This window comes from Vigna radiata, chromosome 4, assembly GCF_000741045.1.
Source record: "Vigna radiata var. radiata cultivar VC1973A chromosome 4, Vradiata_ver6, whole genome shotgun sequence".
In the NCBI taxonomy this organism is placed as follows: Eukaryota; Viridiplantae; Streptophyta; class Magnoliopsida; order Fabales; family Fabaceae; genus Vigna; species Vigna radiata.
Window position 1 is genome coordinate 19,420,277 of NC_028354.1, and position 16,702 is coordinate 19,436,978.

A 16,702-nucleotide genomic window follows, 5' to 3' on the forward strand; every position below is an offset into this window, starting at 1 on the left:
AAAATCACAAAAATGGAGATCATTCTGAGAGGTGGCACAAGTCAGTGGAAGCCATTTTTAGGGCAAGAGTGCTTCTTTTTGACATTTTTCTTCCTCCTCAACTTCTCACTGACAAAGGCTCTCTCAAGCTGCTCCACCCTTTGTGAGAGAGTTGTGAGAATTGTAGTCTGTGTTTCGTTCCTCTGAAAAAGCTGCACCATCATCTCCATCATCTTCTGCTTGTCTTCCACAAGCTTCTCTAACAACAACTCCATCTTCTTCCCATCTCCTTCCCCTCTTTCACAATCCCCTTTCTCCTCTTTCACCAAACTCTTTCCTTCTTCACCATCTTCCTTCTCTTCCACCTTCTCATTCCTCAAACCTTCAATTTTCTCTTGCTCCTCACATATAACTTCACACCTTTTTCCCTCAACCAAACTTGTTTCCAACCCAATTCTTTCTTCTTCCATGCACCCACTCTCATTCTGCAAACTTTCCATTACATTACCTTCATCTTTCTTCACCAAATAATCATCTTCTCCCACCCCACAATCACCCTCCCTCTCTTTTTTCACTTCTTTCTCCTCCTCTTTCTCTGAAGCCGGAACAGACATTTCATCAAGCATTTCTTGAACAGCAATAGCTTTTTTTATGACAGACTTTCTGCACTCCCTGAGGCCAGAGTAGTGCAACACCCGAACAGAATCCAGCCTAAGAAGCAAGTTCATGATGGTTTCGATCACCCTCACCCTCTCCTTTTTCTCCCTCCTCAGCAGTTCCACTTGAATTCCGCTCTCGATCCGCTCCAACTCCACCCTCATGGCTGCGATCTTCTTCATTGCATTCCTCACAAGGAACCCTCTCAACATCCTCTGAATCTTTATGGCAGAATCGGTTCTGGCGCGCTCTGAACCCACGAAGTAAACAGGAATGGAAACCACCTTGGATGGTACTCTGTAATAATCAGGCTCAGCCGTGCTCCAATGAATAGGGCTGTTCTTCATCTGCATCATTGTAGGTCCTGTTGATTTAAAATTTTTTAAGGATTTTGCTTTTGTTTTTGAGGAAGTAAGAAACAGAGGAAGATATTTATACAGAAGAAGAGACCAGGAAACTAAAGTTCGAGAAGTTTCAGGAGGAAAGGAAAGAATTAACGGCTTGCTTACGTGGCGTCATTTATGCTCTCTTTCTAGAGACCTGTGGATTCTTCTTCTACTTTCTCGCGTCTTCTGCCACATCATCATTTCTAACACTAATTATTATTAATATGCTGTAATTATCGGTAGAAAACCTAAATTTTAATTTTCTTCTATTAGTTTTGAAATAAAATAAAATAAAAATGCACTTCCCTGGTTTCCATCTTCGTTTTAAAGATTACTTATAATAAAATGAAAATATAGACGTGTATAGACAAATACAAAAAGAGTAAATAGATCAATAAGAATAAAATTAAAGTTTAAAATATCTATTTTAAATGAGATAAAATTAAACATGAATTAAGACAAAATTAAGATTTAATATATTTATACAAATAATTACAATTTAGGATGCTAAATTCTCTTTTCGATGTAATTTAAAATTGGATATATCTAAAATCCTATGTTATTATTTCTATACACCATGTCTATACACCATGTGTGATTAGACTATAAGCCCAAAAAAAAAAATCCAAATTTAAGGGTACATAATACATATATATATTCAGGAGTTAATAATAATAATATGATAAATCAGTGGAATAAAATCTTAATTACAAATGAAAATATACGATATATTTCAAGTATTAAAAATCTAAACATAAGATGAAGTTTAAAAACAACTATACAATTTTAACTGAAAGGTCTTAGGTCTTGTATAGACCGAACGATGTTACAAAAGAGAGTTTATGCTGAACGACTATACAAAAGGAGATCAATACCGAACGATTATCTAAACTGTATAAAAGCCTAATCTATGGATCGGACGGTCCTACACTATTTTCAGACTGTTCGTCCTGCAGAGCTTCCTCCAAGGAGTCCTCAATATTCATAGAATGATCATTGTAGTGAAGAGAACGAACCACGATAGAAGACAAGACAAGAAATAAGAGTAAGCTTATATAATTTAATTTAGTAAATCAAACATATCATTTATAAAGAAAACAAATAACTAAAACAACCTATTCATATATGCAATCATCATACACATATCACAATCAAAGACCGAACATACAACATAGCATAACCGACCACTTCGACACAGTCCGGACTGTATGACCCATGTAATTCGTCGTCTCTAGCAACCGACGTGGTGTAGTAACTGGGATACACTCAACAGCTGTCACCCGAGGTTAGTCCTAAAACAACCATCTAGTCTTATGGTCGCGGACCTTCTGCAATTCCCACGCATGAGTTACCCTCTTCTATATGAGGAGGAGTAACCACGGAATATCAGGATCAAAGACGAAGCCAGAGTTTGACCATGTTCATACTTTACCAATCATAACCAATCATGAGACATTCATCCTTGGAATTTTCTTACATCTCTATTTTTATTCAATTCATAATTATCCATCATATTCATAGACTCAACCATTCATCAAAAGCATATAATAATAACTTGAACACTTCAAAGACCGAGTACTTAGTCTATGACCGAGCACTTTTAAAGACTGAGCGCTCGGTATGTGATCGAGCACTTTAAATAGATAGCATATATGGTGAAACTGATAAAGGAACTTTCTTCACTTATTTTAAACACTCTGACTAAACTAACTTAGTAAATATCAACTATAATAATTATCACCTTTAGGATACCGATCGATCATCAACCGAATCCTCCTTTAGAAGAGAATTCAGTCAAGACATTTTTCAATCAAAAACAGACATGTAAGATCACCAAATCAACCTATTCATATATGTAAAGTCATTCCATCATACCACATCCAAAAAACATAAGTCATAATTAAATTAAAAGCTTTCCTTACCTCTATGTCCAGAAATATTAAGCTTTTCCCGAACTGCTATGCTTCTTAAGTTCTCTTATGGCTTCTTAACTATCTTCTAAAATAGTGACCAATTTTCACTATGGAATCAAATACATAAGAATCATTTCAGAGAGGGGTGAAAGACTACATGCAAGCTGAAAACACTCGCATGCATGGAAGAACGCAGAATTTCAAAGAACAAGAAGGATTTGAATTTACCAGTCCAAACCGAAAACCGATATGTGTAAGTGAAAGTGCCTGTCACCACGAAGCTTCAGACGTTGCCTGAGTAGTGATCGAAACAGTAAACTAGTGAGAATTTTAGAGAGAAGAGGAAAATTTTTAGAGAGGATGAGGAGAAATGAAAGTTGCAGAAGTTTGGAGAAGAAATGTTGCATACAGAAAATAGTTGGAAATTTGAAATCTCAGCTTAAATACTACTGTCAATTATCGATCGATCCACTCTCAAACTGTCACTTGTACTCCACTTTCTAAAATCTCACAATTCCTCTTGGTAACACCTGAATTTCACTAACTGAGAATTAAATGAGACGTGACATATTGTCTCTCACTTAAATAAGAAATTAAAGTGACGTGACAAATAAAACTATATTTATTCATTTTGTAAATATAAGAAGGCGTGCATTCTAAATGACCATTTTTGTTTATTTTTCAAATTTTTAAACAAATATATCAAAGTTGTGTCTTGTGATATTGTGGCAATATATTTCCTTTTGTCCAATAAAGGAATGAATATTTTTTAATTCTCTATTAAATTTACGAAATTCAATTTTTTTTTTTATCTAATTGATTTGACTGTCTATAGGTATATTATTTCATAGACATTATTAAACTTGAGATGCGAATGTCCTTTTAATTTTAAATCAGAGTTAATATTATGTCTAATTTTGAAAGCAACATAAGATTCCTTTTATTCACAAAGCAAATTTCATATGCTTCTCTCAAGATTTTTTAAAATTGTATAAGATATTCCATTTATATGAATTACCATTTATATTTGAGTTTCCATAACTAACCTTAAAGAACACTTTATTGATAGTATGAAGGAAAAATGAATTACAGTGAACATCAACTTCAACAGGGACAAAAACAAACCAAGATTACAAAAGTAAAAAATTGTTTTAAATCTCAGACGAAGCAATTTCTGAGATGAGTTTGTTTATTTTTTCTACAAGTCTTTCCCTTTTTCTTCCTCCTCAACTTCTCAGAAGCCATGACTCTCTCAAGCTGCTCCACCCTCTGTGATAGAGAGGTCAGAAGTGAAGTCTGCAATTCATTCCTCTGAAACAGTTGCGCCATCATCTCTATCATCTTGTGGTTATCTTCCACCATCGTCTCCATCAACAACTCCTTCTTCTTCCTATCTCCTTCCTCCTCTTTCACCAAAACACTTTCCTTATCTTGCACCTCCTCATTCCTCATACCTTCAATTTCCTCAACTTCATCATCATCTTCCTCATTCCTCAAATTTTCCATTCCACTATCTTCTTCTTCTTCTTCTTCTTCCTTCACCAAACAATTCCATTCTTCCTCCTTCTTTTCCGATTTCACGCCCTCATCAGAATCAGCGACACCCATTTGATCAAGCATTTCCTGAAGGGCAATAGCTTTTCTGATAACAGACTTTCTGCACTCCCTGAGGCCAGAGTAGTGCAATACCCGAACCGAATCCAACTTCAGAAGCAAGTTCATGATGGTCTCGATCACCCTCATCCTCTCTTTCGGTTCCCTCTTCACCACTTCAACCCGAATCTCGCTCTCAATCTGTGCCAACTCCACCCTCATGGCCGCGATCTTCTTCAGCGTCTTCCTCACCAGAAACCCTCTCAACACCCTTTGAATCTTTATGGCAGAATCGGCTCTGCTGCGCTCTGAACCCACGAAGCGAACAGGAATCGAAACCACCTTAGATGGTGCTTTGTAATACCTTGGCTCAACCATGCCCCAGGGAGTTCTTTCAAAAGAGGTGTTCTTCATCTGCATCAATTTTGAGAATTTTAAGGTTTTTGCTTTTGATTGTGATGAATAAGGTAATAGATAACTGAGATTTTATAACCAGACAGGACAACAGTGGAAAAAATGAAAGTTCCAGAAGTTTCAGGAGAAGAACAATAACTTCTACATAACCATCCAAGTAGAAGAATCCCGAATGTATTTCGTATTCCAACACGTCATCCTTACTCATCCTTACTTTTGCACAAAATAGCACTTACTTAATTTTAAAAAAAAAATACATATTAGTTGTTTTTATTTAAATACTAGTCAATATAATATTTCAAAAATAAAAATAAAAGATTAAAATGTCACTTACTAATATTTAAAAACATTTTTAGTTTCCGAAAGTTTAGAAATTTCACATTAGCTCCTAAATTTTTTTTACTTTTTATTGCTATAACTTTTTTTCTTTTAGTTTGCACTTGGTTTTAATATATTCCATGTATTGATCTTATTTCAGAATGAAAAACATAGAAACTGCCATGATAAAAAATTGATAAAAGGAATCTAAAAATATTTTAAAAATTGCTTTAAAAAATTAATACAATAAGAACGACATGTAAATAAATATTTTTCAAACACTAAATACAAAGTTAGTAAACTATCTAGAAATGAAAATATCTTCAAATCCTAAAAATATTAAAAAGGTTAATATATTTTCTTCAAGTGTGCGCACACGTGTGTCTGTAAATTAAAGGGAAATAGATGTTATTTTATTAAAGATGTAATATGAATGAAATTTGTTTTAAAATGAACAAATATACTAGTACTATTTAGTATATTCTTTTAAAAAATAAGTTTAATTTTATCTATTTTTAATTAAAATTAGTGCAAGTGACTTTGATGAGTATAATTTTATTGCATGCATCAGCAAAGAGTATAAATTTTAATCTATGCATGATTCAAGTAGTAAATATTATAAACATTTTTGGCCCAATCTTACTGTTCGTTCTATGAATGAATCACATAGATAAATATGGCCCAATCTTACTGTTAATCATTACTCCAGGAGTTTAATATGAACTTTGAAAACGGGCCATTTTATGGGGCCCAAACATTGTCAAATCACCTTTTAACTGGGCTGCTAAACCTAGCCGAAACAAAAGATTATAAAATAGGACCTTTCTTTATGTACCCTCTATTGTTAACTAACTACATTCTACATAAAAAGACTAAAACATCCTCTCTTATTGTACCAATCACTCTTACTGGTTGTGGAATGATTTTCATATTTTTCAGAAAAAAAAAATCCAGAAATCTCTTTGATAAGACGAAAATTGTTATTTTAAAATTTACAAATAAAAGTTATCGAAATGAAATAAGAAAAAGCTTAAAATAATAATTTATTTTCGCCAAACCTTTTGACCTCCATTTTTGACAAACAAGGGTCAAACTTTCGGTTAACTTCATGGCAACGTCCACACAATCTTTGAAATGGAATGATAATGTATAAAGATATTAGAAGAATGTTTTTAATTTAATTTTAGTATTTTTAAAAAAGAAATGAATATAATATTATGTGTTAAATGAAAGAGAAGAGAATAGAAGAATGAGAGAGAGAAAAGAAGAAAAGCAGTGTGATTTCCAAAGCATGCAGTCATTATTCCAAAACGACAATTGATGAAAAAGTTGGGCACGTCAGCATGGTTGCGCCGCCTGAATGAGCAGCACAGCATGCGGTGGAAAGAAAAGAAACACCACGCCTTCATCTTCTCTCTTCTCTCCTTTTTCTACTGTGTTTTCAACACCACCAACTGCACCTTTGTCACTGCTTTAGGTGAACAGCCTCTCTCCTATTCCTATCCCTACTCTTCTCTCTTTTCTCATCTCTATCATCATCATCATCATCCTCACATACATGCAAACAAAACCCCTCATAGACACTAACATTATTACCGAATGCCTTATGTCAGAAACAACACCAAAAAGGTTGCTTGGTCGACAACAAGGACGCACCCTTCTCTCTTTCTTTGGGTCTCACTCAATCTTGGACAAACATTCATCCGGCTTTACATGCTCACAAATCTGCTATACGTAGATTAGCCATTTGCTTTTTGGTTTTTTCTGCCTACTGTCGTCTGTTTCTATCAATAACACTGCTTTTTCACCTCACACTCTGTCACAAACATGCATGCATTCTTCTCCTCGATCCATTCAGCAGCATTACGGCTATACAATCTATGTATCATGGAAGGTATAAATCACACAACAGTAGACACAACAGACAACACTCCCTCTGAATCAGAGACACGCCCTGCGACAACATCAGACAAATAAAGCACCCCTTCTTCAATTCTTCCACTTTTTTCAACCCTTATAAAACCATGCCTCCTCTTCCCACTTTTCTCATCCAACTCTACTTCAAACACTTGATTCCTTTTCTTACAAGAATAATGCATTACCAAGTGGAGCCTGCTGCTGCTGCATGGAACTACCTCATCAGGGTTCGGACCATGGAAGAAGACCAAATGGAGAGAGTGGTTAGGCTCGCCTCTCAGAGTGCTGTGGTGATTTTCAGTGTAAGTAGCTGTTGCATGTGCCATGCAATGAAGAGGCTCTTCTGTGGCATGGGGGTTAACCCCACTGTTCATGAGCTTGACCAAGACCCCAAAGGAAAAGACATGGAGAGAGCACTGATGAGGCTTCTTGGAAATGGAATCAACACCACTGCTGCAGTTGTTCCTGTCGTCTTCATTGGAGGAAAACTTGTTGGTTCCATGGACAGGGTTTTGGCTTTCCACATCAGTGGCACCCTTGTCCCTCTTCTCAAACAAGCTGGAGCTTTGTGGCTTTGAAACTTCTCAAACAAAACAGCACTGTCTTGTCTTCATTTCTTATTACTCAAGACATTGTTATATCCATACATGAGATTTTATCAGAATTATTACTAGCTGATAGATTGCCTGCAAGGGAACAAGAAAAGTAGGAAAAATCAACCTCTCAATTTTCTTCATTTGCCTTTTGTAGTTTATGGTTTGTGTTGTAGTTTGTATAAAGAAGCACATGTATTATGGAAATGAACAACAAGTTGTTGTGAAACACCATCCTTGACTTTAGCTTTTTTATATATAAATGTAAACTCCTATGACAGATTTCCCAGTTTTCTAACCAGTCTTTCAATTTGTGGGAAAAGTCAATCGATAATTTTAAGTGCATGTCACATGAAAATTTATCTGAGGCCACGCGACAATATCATCTCCCCTAGTGTACCTAGATGTTTGTTCTTTCGAGACCATTATCAGAGAAAGAAGTGAAAAGAGCATCTGTGGAAGGTCTGAGCTTTTATCCATATCTAACTTTGCTTCATTGATGGGAAAAGATTATGATGGTACAAAGTATAATAATATATATGTCTTTCTGAGTGTATGTAATATACTTTTATGTTTATAAAGTCTTTTTATAAGCTGATATCATGGCTCAATGAGTGATATAACCTGCTTTATAGTCTTACTATGATGTTTGTTTTAACTGGTGATTGTGGTTCTCCATGTGAAGGAAATTCGAACATCTGATTACCATATTTTCATATGTTGTGGTGTGTCTGAGTCCATGGCAGATATTTGGGGATACTCTTGTACATTCACTCATTAGAGCAAACAGATAAACTTTGGCTTACTTTTCTGTACTTTGTGCTACTATTTTTGTAGGATATAGGGATATTCAGTCTCCAATGTATCAGAATCATATCTTGAGCTCGATATGCATGTCACAAATCATCATGTCATGTCATCTGTTTAAAACATACTTTTTCATGCTTTAAAAGTTTTTTTTTTTTTTCTTGATGAAATAATGCAGCAATTTTTTAGCAGATATATTTGGACAATTTTTAGACTCTACATCAAATTGTATCTTCAACACCGTATTCTGTATATAGCACTCTGTTACTCTTCTTTTTCTTTTTTTTTCCTTACCAAAAATAGAACTTATACTTCATGCATTTGCAACTTTGAAATCCTATTTTCGCATTCAAACTCTAATGGATACATATATATGTCTACTTGCTAGTTAGATTTAGGTAACCTTTATTTTCAAAGGAAGTTTCATTCATCTTTTTCTTAAGAAAAATATTTGTACCAAAAGCAGATAGATCAATACTATTGAAAATTTTATGTTAATTAGACATAAAAATGAACTTATATAAATAAAGATAAACTTTATCTTCCAAATTGTTTTTACATAATTTAGGTTTATTGCTTATTTATTAATATGGTATTAAAATTATTTAAAATTTATTTTAATAATATTTATTGTTTATTAAATCTTCGATGTTATTCAGATTACTCATTTAAAATATATATAATTGAACATAAAAGACTATATTACATATTTTACATGAATTAAAAATAAAGTTAGGTTAAAAGTTTACATCTTAAAACAATAATATTGATATCATGAACAAATATTTGAACTAGTGTGCTAGAAAAACAAAAGGTCTATTTATAATTATAGTCCATCTTCATTTAAATGCACATTATTCATACTATCAATCAATCTTTTTCCTTTCAAGGAGGTTAATTTATGACTTAATCTATCAGAATCAAATTAAAGGTTTGAATGTTCCAATGTAAAGAATAGAAAGCAACAGTACTGTTATGTTTTCAAGCTAATCTGAAATCGTTCAACTCCTAGAAAAACTAAGTGTGCAATTTTGCTTGAAAATAAAGTATATATAACAGGTAGTAGTAGTAGTAGTATCTTGGAACTGCATAATTGAATATAGTATTATGGTAAACAACATTATAAGGATGTTTTGACGATGAAGATGGAAAGTGTTAAACCATGGGTGGGTGGTGTTCTGGTTCGAAAGGAGAGGGTGCAGGTGCAACCTTGATGCTGCTATTAGCTATATAGAGCATGCCACAACCAGAAAAAATGGCAAAGACAACAAAAGCAAAGGAAAATATTAAGAAAAGAGCAATGCCAAACGCTGTCCACAGAACTTCTTGCTGTTTTCGAGCTCTGTTATTCATCACAGTTGCAAATTCCATTATGAAATGGATCATTAGAATGAAGCAGAAACAAACCATTAGAAGACTGAAGAAAAGAGAAATCACAAGAATCGCCATTTTTTCTCTCCCATTCAACATTTTTTCTCTCTCCACAACAAAACAAAATGGCCTCAAAAATTATCAGAATATAGGCACTATATATATATATATATATATATATATATATATATATATATATATATATATATATATATATATATATATATATATATATATAGATTACAAAATTTTCTCTATAACTATATTTAACACAATTATATTCTTAAAGTCTAAATTTAATTATGATAATAATAATAATGATAGTTATAATTAAATATCAGCATTCAGAGATAAATTATCAGTTTGTGACATAATTTCCTATGAATTTTTAAGAATATTTTTCATTCTGAATGATATTTTGTACTATTTAAAAATATTTATAAGTTTAGTTTTTTTTTAATATAGATAATACTAGTAAATTTATTTAATACTAGCAATATATATCTATATAGAGAGAGGTTGACGTATTCAGATTTTCTTAATATAAATAACTTTTAGCTGATATTGAAGGGGTAGGTAATGTTTTCACACCAAAGTCTTTTGGAAAAGCTATATACTGTTTTGGGCTTAGTGTGGTCTATCAAATGTTAAAGCGTCACGAATAATAAAATATATTGTATTGGATTTATCTAATGGGAATATATTAATCAAGTTTTTTTTTAAAAAAAATTGAAATTTAAGATATTTAGATCAATTTCTACCTAGTTTTTTCTATGCTAGAAAAATAAAAGTGGTATTTTTACAAGTTTAATTTATTTTATTCATCAATTAAGTTACAAATAATTTCTTATATCACTTCTAAATTTTTGTGCAAAAATTAATTTTAATTTATATAAAACTGTATATTTTTACTTTTCTCTCCTTTATACAAAAAAAAAAAGTTATTAATAATCCCAAGGATATGCTTGTAGAAACAAAAATGATACATTAACTCAAAGGAAATTTCCTATCATTTTTATTCAACAGATTAAAAATCCCATTAGTCCCGAAAGGTTAAAAACTGCACATTATCTCAGATTGTGAAGTCGATGTCGGACTTATGCAATTGACTCAGCCGATGTGGGACTTCGTTCAATGCTCAGATTTTAACCAACTTTCAGGTAGTTTGGTCACAGTTCATGGTGTAATACCTTTGGCCACTTGAATTTTCAGCAGTTAGCTGGGAAATAATATATTAAAACTGAAAATAAATTGTAGTAAATATAAGTAATATCATAATATAAAGGGCACTAAAATATCTGTCCGGTATTTTCTATCACCCTGTCATTTTTTTATTATTTTACAGAGAACATAATTTTTTGTATAATACTTTTTAGGTTTTTTCCAAATAACACTTACATAGTTTATGCAGCTTAATATATTTTTTGAGACCACATTATTTGATATATTTTTATAATAAATTTATTAAAATATTTGGGGTTCATATCATTACAATTACATAATACTATAGAAAAAAAAAAACTAGGTTGGAGGGGAGCAGATACGTATAATATATCATGACATAAATTCACCACGTTCTAATTCTTATCCATTTCTTGAGGCGGAAAAAAGCAGAACATGAATACCACTGGTATGCATGGCACAATGATTGATTCTTCATCTGGAGAACTTTGAAAAGGTGAATATGGAAGTAGAGATCAAGCTTCGTCTCCCAGACTCAGCCACTCACCAAAAACTCTCCAACCTACTTGCTCCTTTTCACACCAAAACCTTAATCCAAGAAAACATCTTCTTCGATGGCAGAAACAAGGAACTCACTTCCAACCTCGCTGTTCTCCGAATCCGCTTCTACAACCTGGAACAGTGCGTCCTCTCCTTGAAGGCCAAGCCAGTGATCTCGGCCGGAATCAGCCGCATGGAGGAACATGAAGAGCCATTTGACGCTGCACTTGGGCGTGCATGCATTGCTGAACCATGGAGGCTCTTATCAGTGGATTCTTCCACGGTGCTCAAGAGGGTAAGGGATGAGTATGGTGTTGGAGAAAATGGGGTTGTTTGCTTAGGTGGGTTTAGGAATGTGAGGGCTGTGCATGAATGGGAAGGGTTGAAACTGGAACTGGATGAGACCAACTATGATTTTGGGACCAGCTACGAGTTGGAATGTGAGAGTGCTGACCCAGAGTCACATAAGAAACTACTCGAGGAGTTTCTTCAAGAAAATGGAATCAGTTATTCTTATTCTGAAGTTTCAAAATTTGCTGTTTTTCAGTCCAGGAAGCTGCCAGAATTTTGAGAAACCTCGTTAGCAATTATTATTGTTGAGTGCAAGGCGTTGTTCTTTACTTCGTGCATATGCGGTCTATTAACTAAATTACAATGCTCATTATTTCGTACAAAAATATTTAGTGTTTACCAAAGTTAAAAGCACACACACTCTTTACACTCTTAATTGGAATCTGTCCATAGAAGGCTGGCTATTCAAGAGGTAGCCCAATCCTACAATAAGCATAAGCCACAAACCTGTGACTCATAATATTAACAAGATTGTAGATGATAGAGGCGCAGGAGGATTAAGTGTGTTCCGAAGGAACAAGCACTTAATGCCGTTTTCTGCAGTACAAGCTATGGGCACAAATTAACAATTTCCGTGGCAGGTTTCTGTGTGAATCACGCGCACAACCACAAGTGTAAATTGAAATCCAGATTTTATGAAAAGGAAGCCGTGTATCTCTTTCCAAGCTTATAGGTAAAAACAGAGAGGAGCCTGAATGGTATAGTGAAATAGAATTGCTGCGTTGATTTAGTACTTTAAAATACATTTCAAAGTACTGCAGGAGCAGAGTAAATATCCAGAATTGCTAATGTCTCATAGAGCTTCAACGGGTATCCTCTGAGTGCCCCAAAGTGCAAATAGCAAGTGCATCCAACTAGTATATCCCTGGTTTATTAAATAAACTTACATGATTAACTTGCAACGGATGTGACAGTATGACGATGGAAGCAAGCAAACACTATAAGACATCTCACAAATACCATTCATACATGTAAATAAACATTACGAATCTGTCATCGGGAAATCAATCATTTAGTTCAAACCTCGTTAGGCAACTCGTTGGCCTATTTACTGTGTTATGTATAATAACCATCATGAGCAATTTGTCATATCATACTGCTGAATGGAGGATTCCTTACTAACAACTATAAGGTAATAGGTAATTCAGGTTACATCAGTTTATGCATGAAGATGATTGTACACTAGAACAGTGCAAGAAAATAGCAGGAACAGCTTAATAATTACGCTCTTCAGAAGTTCCTGAAAACACCCAGAAAATCTTGCCACAAAGTTTATAATATCATGCCACAGAAATAGAGGACAGAACTCAACGGCCACGACCACGGCCACGTCCACGACCCCTTCCCCGTCCTCGGCCCAAAGGTTTCCCTGGAAGAGTAATAAAAAAAATATGCTAACATTAAAACCGGAGGAACCCGGCAAGAAACAATTAGAATGTACTGAGTATGGATAAAAAATTTGTAGTCAAACCAGACATTACCAGCAGTTGGCTTCTTGGGTTTGATCTTAGGTGTCTCTTCCACAAGCAAGGTTTCGAGATTCAAGCTGTCAGGAAGAATATAGTATCGTATGTTGTTACCCCTCACACTGAGATGATCCAGAGTCACTGGATTTTTCCCTTTCAGTGTTAGTTTAACTGTTTTCAAATGAGTGTTCATACTGATATCAACACCTGTTGCAAAAGTCTTAAAAATCAGTATCTCAAAGTTGTATTTTTGGGCAAGAGACAACTATTGGTGGAGTTATACCAGGAAGTAGCAAGATATGTTTACAGTAAGAAGAAGGACTCACTACACCCAAAATTCATAAACGATGTACTTCATGTTCACTCATATCTACAAATGCGGGCGAAGGGAGACGCTTATTCATGACATGCCGAATATCACATCCATGTGACTGGATCAAACCCAATAAGATGGGTACCAAGTACAAAATTTAACGGAAGAGGATGCATTAATTTAAATCAGACAATTAAATGTCATAGGACACTTGTTACTACTTGAAAATAATTCATATTCTCTCCAGTCTGAATTGAGGAAGAGATTACTATAATCAACTAAAAGCACAAGGTAAGCCTAGCTTATTAGTTTGACTATCAGGAAAGTTTCTCCAAAATGCAAATTCCAAGAATATACAGAGCCCCCTGAAAAGATAAATTTGGGAGTGAGAATTATGCTTAGAAGACAGGTGATTGAGGTCTCGAGATTTTCCACAACAGGATCATTTCCCCGCAATTATTCCAAAAAAAAAAAAGACTTAATACAAGAAACAACCATCATCCAAGACCCCAGAGGCAACATGTCTCAAACCGCTGTACGAGCTAGAAGGAATTGCAGTTCCTCATGTTATCATCCAACACAACATATCACAGTCTAAATTATACTCCAAATCAACCACACAATCAACTACTCTGTACAGGAAACATAAGTAATTATTCAGCCACAAATGAACGGAAGCAAATTCCCAGTCCTCTCCACTTACAGGTTAAGAAAAATCTCCCACCCAACCCTATAAGAGGGTCATCTCAGTACCAGACCGAAGAAAATGCACTAAAATTTTCTACGTCGTCTAACTCAATGAACCAAAATTGGAAAAAGCCGAAGGTAGTGAAATAAAATGAAGGTGGACAAACAGGTTTGAATGAGTACAATCCAATCAGTAATCAATCACAGAGAACCCGAGCAAATAATTAAATGCCTCATTCAAATTAGAAACTAACAAACCCCCTCTTCCAATACAGCTCTAGTATGTTGTTTGCAAATGGTTTTACACTTCTAGTACACAAGTGAGTCAGGAAGTCTAGTTCAGTATTAAAATTTATGTTATTAGTAAACGACTGTACAACTCTAGTACACTGCAAAAAGAAAAAAAAAATCGAGGAAGAAAATGAACCTGTAATGGTTCCATGAACAACAGTGCCATTCTTGAGCTCAATGGATACGGTTTCATTGTTCAACTTCATTAAAAACCTGTTCAAACAGTGTTCACATATAATTAGGCTTTGATCCCAGAAAATGAAATCGACAATAGCACAATAAAACAGATAAATTGACCAACGCAACCAAGAGAGAGGGAAAAGAGACCTAACGAGCTTCATGACGAATCGGAGAGTAATACTCTGTTTGCTTCGCTATTCTACTTCTGTCAACCAACATAGGGGAAAAAAGTGTGAATTGAGCAAATAATAATAATAATAATGCAGAAACTTAGAATGCTGAATCTATTCAATTCAGAGAAAACGAAAGAAGGATCTAACGGAGGAGTTTACGGTGACTTACCTTCAGCGACGGCCACCACGACGGCAGCCAGGGTTTTAGGGCAAAAATTGGAGAGAAAGCGAGAGCGGGGTGAAGAAGCGGTTCTTTTGTAAGGGCTTAAGGGATAATTTCGTGATTTTGAATTTTGAATTTCCAAACAAAATAACGAAAGTAATAATAATATTATAAATTTCAAGAAATCAATTGGAATTAATTCTCTATCTGCATATTTTTTATTTTGTCTTACATGGCTGAATTTGCATGCAACTTTGGCTTGTTAGTTTTCAATGTATTTGCTATATATATCTATCTATTAAAAAAAATTTCTTAAAAATCAAAATTTTGTTTTTTAATTTGATTAAAACAATATGTATATTTTTTATTATATGCATATTGCCATTGCTTCACACGTTCATTAAATTCTCTAATCTATTGAATAAATTTCAAAATAAAAAACCTACATTACTTTTGACTACGAAAAATAGAAAAAAAAAAGAAAAGCAAAATATAATAAAAATTTATTTTATTACCAAAAGATCAAATTTTAATTTTTGTTTACTTCAATGGTTGATACCTATTTTTTGTTAATGTAGATCAATAATTAGTTTAGTAATGAAGGTTATTAACTGATTTTAACTCTATCAATAACAACAATTATTTATTGTAGATATAAAAGTCCTAAAAATTGTAAAGAGATAAAAAAAAACTTTCTATTTTAATAAGGACAAATAAATGTATTTTATTCTAACATAATTTATCATCAATTTCCGCTCCATCAATACAATAATACGTTCATAATTTTATAACACTAAAAAATATTTAAAACAGTAAAAAAGAAACACATATTTATCACCAAAATAATTTTAAAATACAAGCTTGTACGGATCATTCATAGTCACCAAAACAACGGGACCAAATGTGAAACCCATAAGACTCCTTCTTTTTGAAGTTCCGTATTTCTTTCATACACTCCCAAGATTTAAAAAGTCTGTAATACCCCTGTATTTTTTTTATTTCAGTCTTAATCTCTCTCATAAACTTGGCTTTAAGATATTATAAATAGAAATTAGTGGAAATTTTAATAAGTCGATAAACTTATTTGAATCACCAATATGTGATGGACTAAAATATTTTTTTATGAGTTTACTAAAAACAATGAGAAGCGTAGGAAATAATATTTACTGAACAAGTTGTATATATTTTTTAGTATTACAAAATTGTTCATAATCATGCACTATCACTTTAATCACTATAGATTGGATATAAAAAATGAATTAATTGAAAGAGGAAGAGCTTTATAATAAAAAAAATAAAGTACTCAAATTAATTATATGGGAATAAATTACATAAAAGAAACTATTATTTCCAAATTACATTTTTCATTGAAGAAAAAAAAAGTCTACTAATTATAAATGGACGGCAA

General features: G+C 33.5%; 5 protein-coding genes across 5 annotated transcripts; 2 read left to right on the forward strand and 3 right to left on the reverse strand.

Annotated features, from left to right (window-relative positions):
* Window positions 1-41: 41 nt before the first annotated feature.
* On the reverse strand, window positions 42-992 carry LOC106758497. The gene has a single exon (XM_014641416.1). The coding sequence runs from the start codon at window positions 990-992 to the stop codon at window positions 42-44; it is 951 nt and encodes a 316-aa protein (XP_014496902.1).
* A 3,101-nt stretch (window positions 993-4,093) lies between these two features.
* On the reverse strand, window positions 4,094-5,150 carry LOC106758498 (golgin subfamily A member 6-like protein 6). The gene is made up of 2 exons (XM_014641418.1): window positions 5,022-5,150; window positions 4,094-4,942 (listed from the first exon to the last, which is right to left on the reverse strand). The coding sequence occupies exons 1-2, from the start codon at window positions 5,148-5,150 to the stop codon at window positions 4,094-4,096; spliced, it is 978 nt and encodes a 325-aa protein (XP_014496904.1).
* A 1,382-nt stretch (window positions 5,151-6,532) lies between these two features.
* On the forward strand, window positions 6,533-8,036 carry LOC106759110 (glutaredoxin-C1-like). The gene has a single exon (XM_022779548.1). It carries the CDS (start codon window positions 7,285-7,287, stop codon window positions 7,753-7,755), a length of 471 nt encoding a protein of 156 aa, XP_022635269.1. The 5' UTR covers window positions 6,533-7,284; the 3' UTR covers window positions 7,756-8,036.
* A 3,395-nt stretch (window positions 8,037-11,431) lies between these two features.
* Window positions 11,432-12,250, forward strand: LOC106758059 (triphosphate tunel metalloenzyme 3). The gene has a single exon (XM_014640966.2). The coding sequence runs from the start codon at window positions 11,633-11,635 to the stop codon at window positions 12,239-12,241; it is 609 nt and encodes a 202-aa protein (XP_014496452.1). The 5' UTR covers window positions 11,432-11,632; the 3' UTR covers window positions 12,242-12,250.
* A 714-nt stretch (window positions 12,251-12,964) lies between these two features.
* LOC106758060 (small nuclear ribonucleoprotein SmD1a) lies at window positions 12,965-15,423 on the reverse strand. Its single transcript, XM_014640968.2, has 5 exons — window positions 15,301-15,423; window positions 15,106-15,163; window positions 14,915-14,991; window positions 13,503-13,694; window positions 12,965-13,390 (listed from the first exon to the last, which is right to left on the reverse strand). Exons 2-5 carry the CDS (start codon window positions 15,117-15,119, stop codon window positions 13,329-13,331), a joined length of 345 nt encoding a protein of 114 aa, XP_014496454.1. The 5' UTR covers window positions 15,120-15,163; window positions 15,301-15,423; the 3' UTR covers window positions 12,965-13,328.
* Between the last annotated feature and the right edge of the window lie 1,279 nt (window positions 15,424-16,702).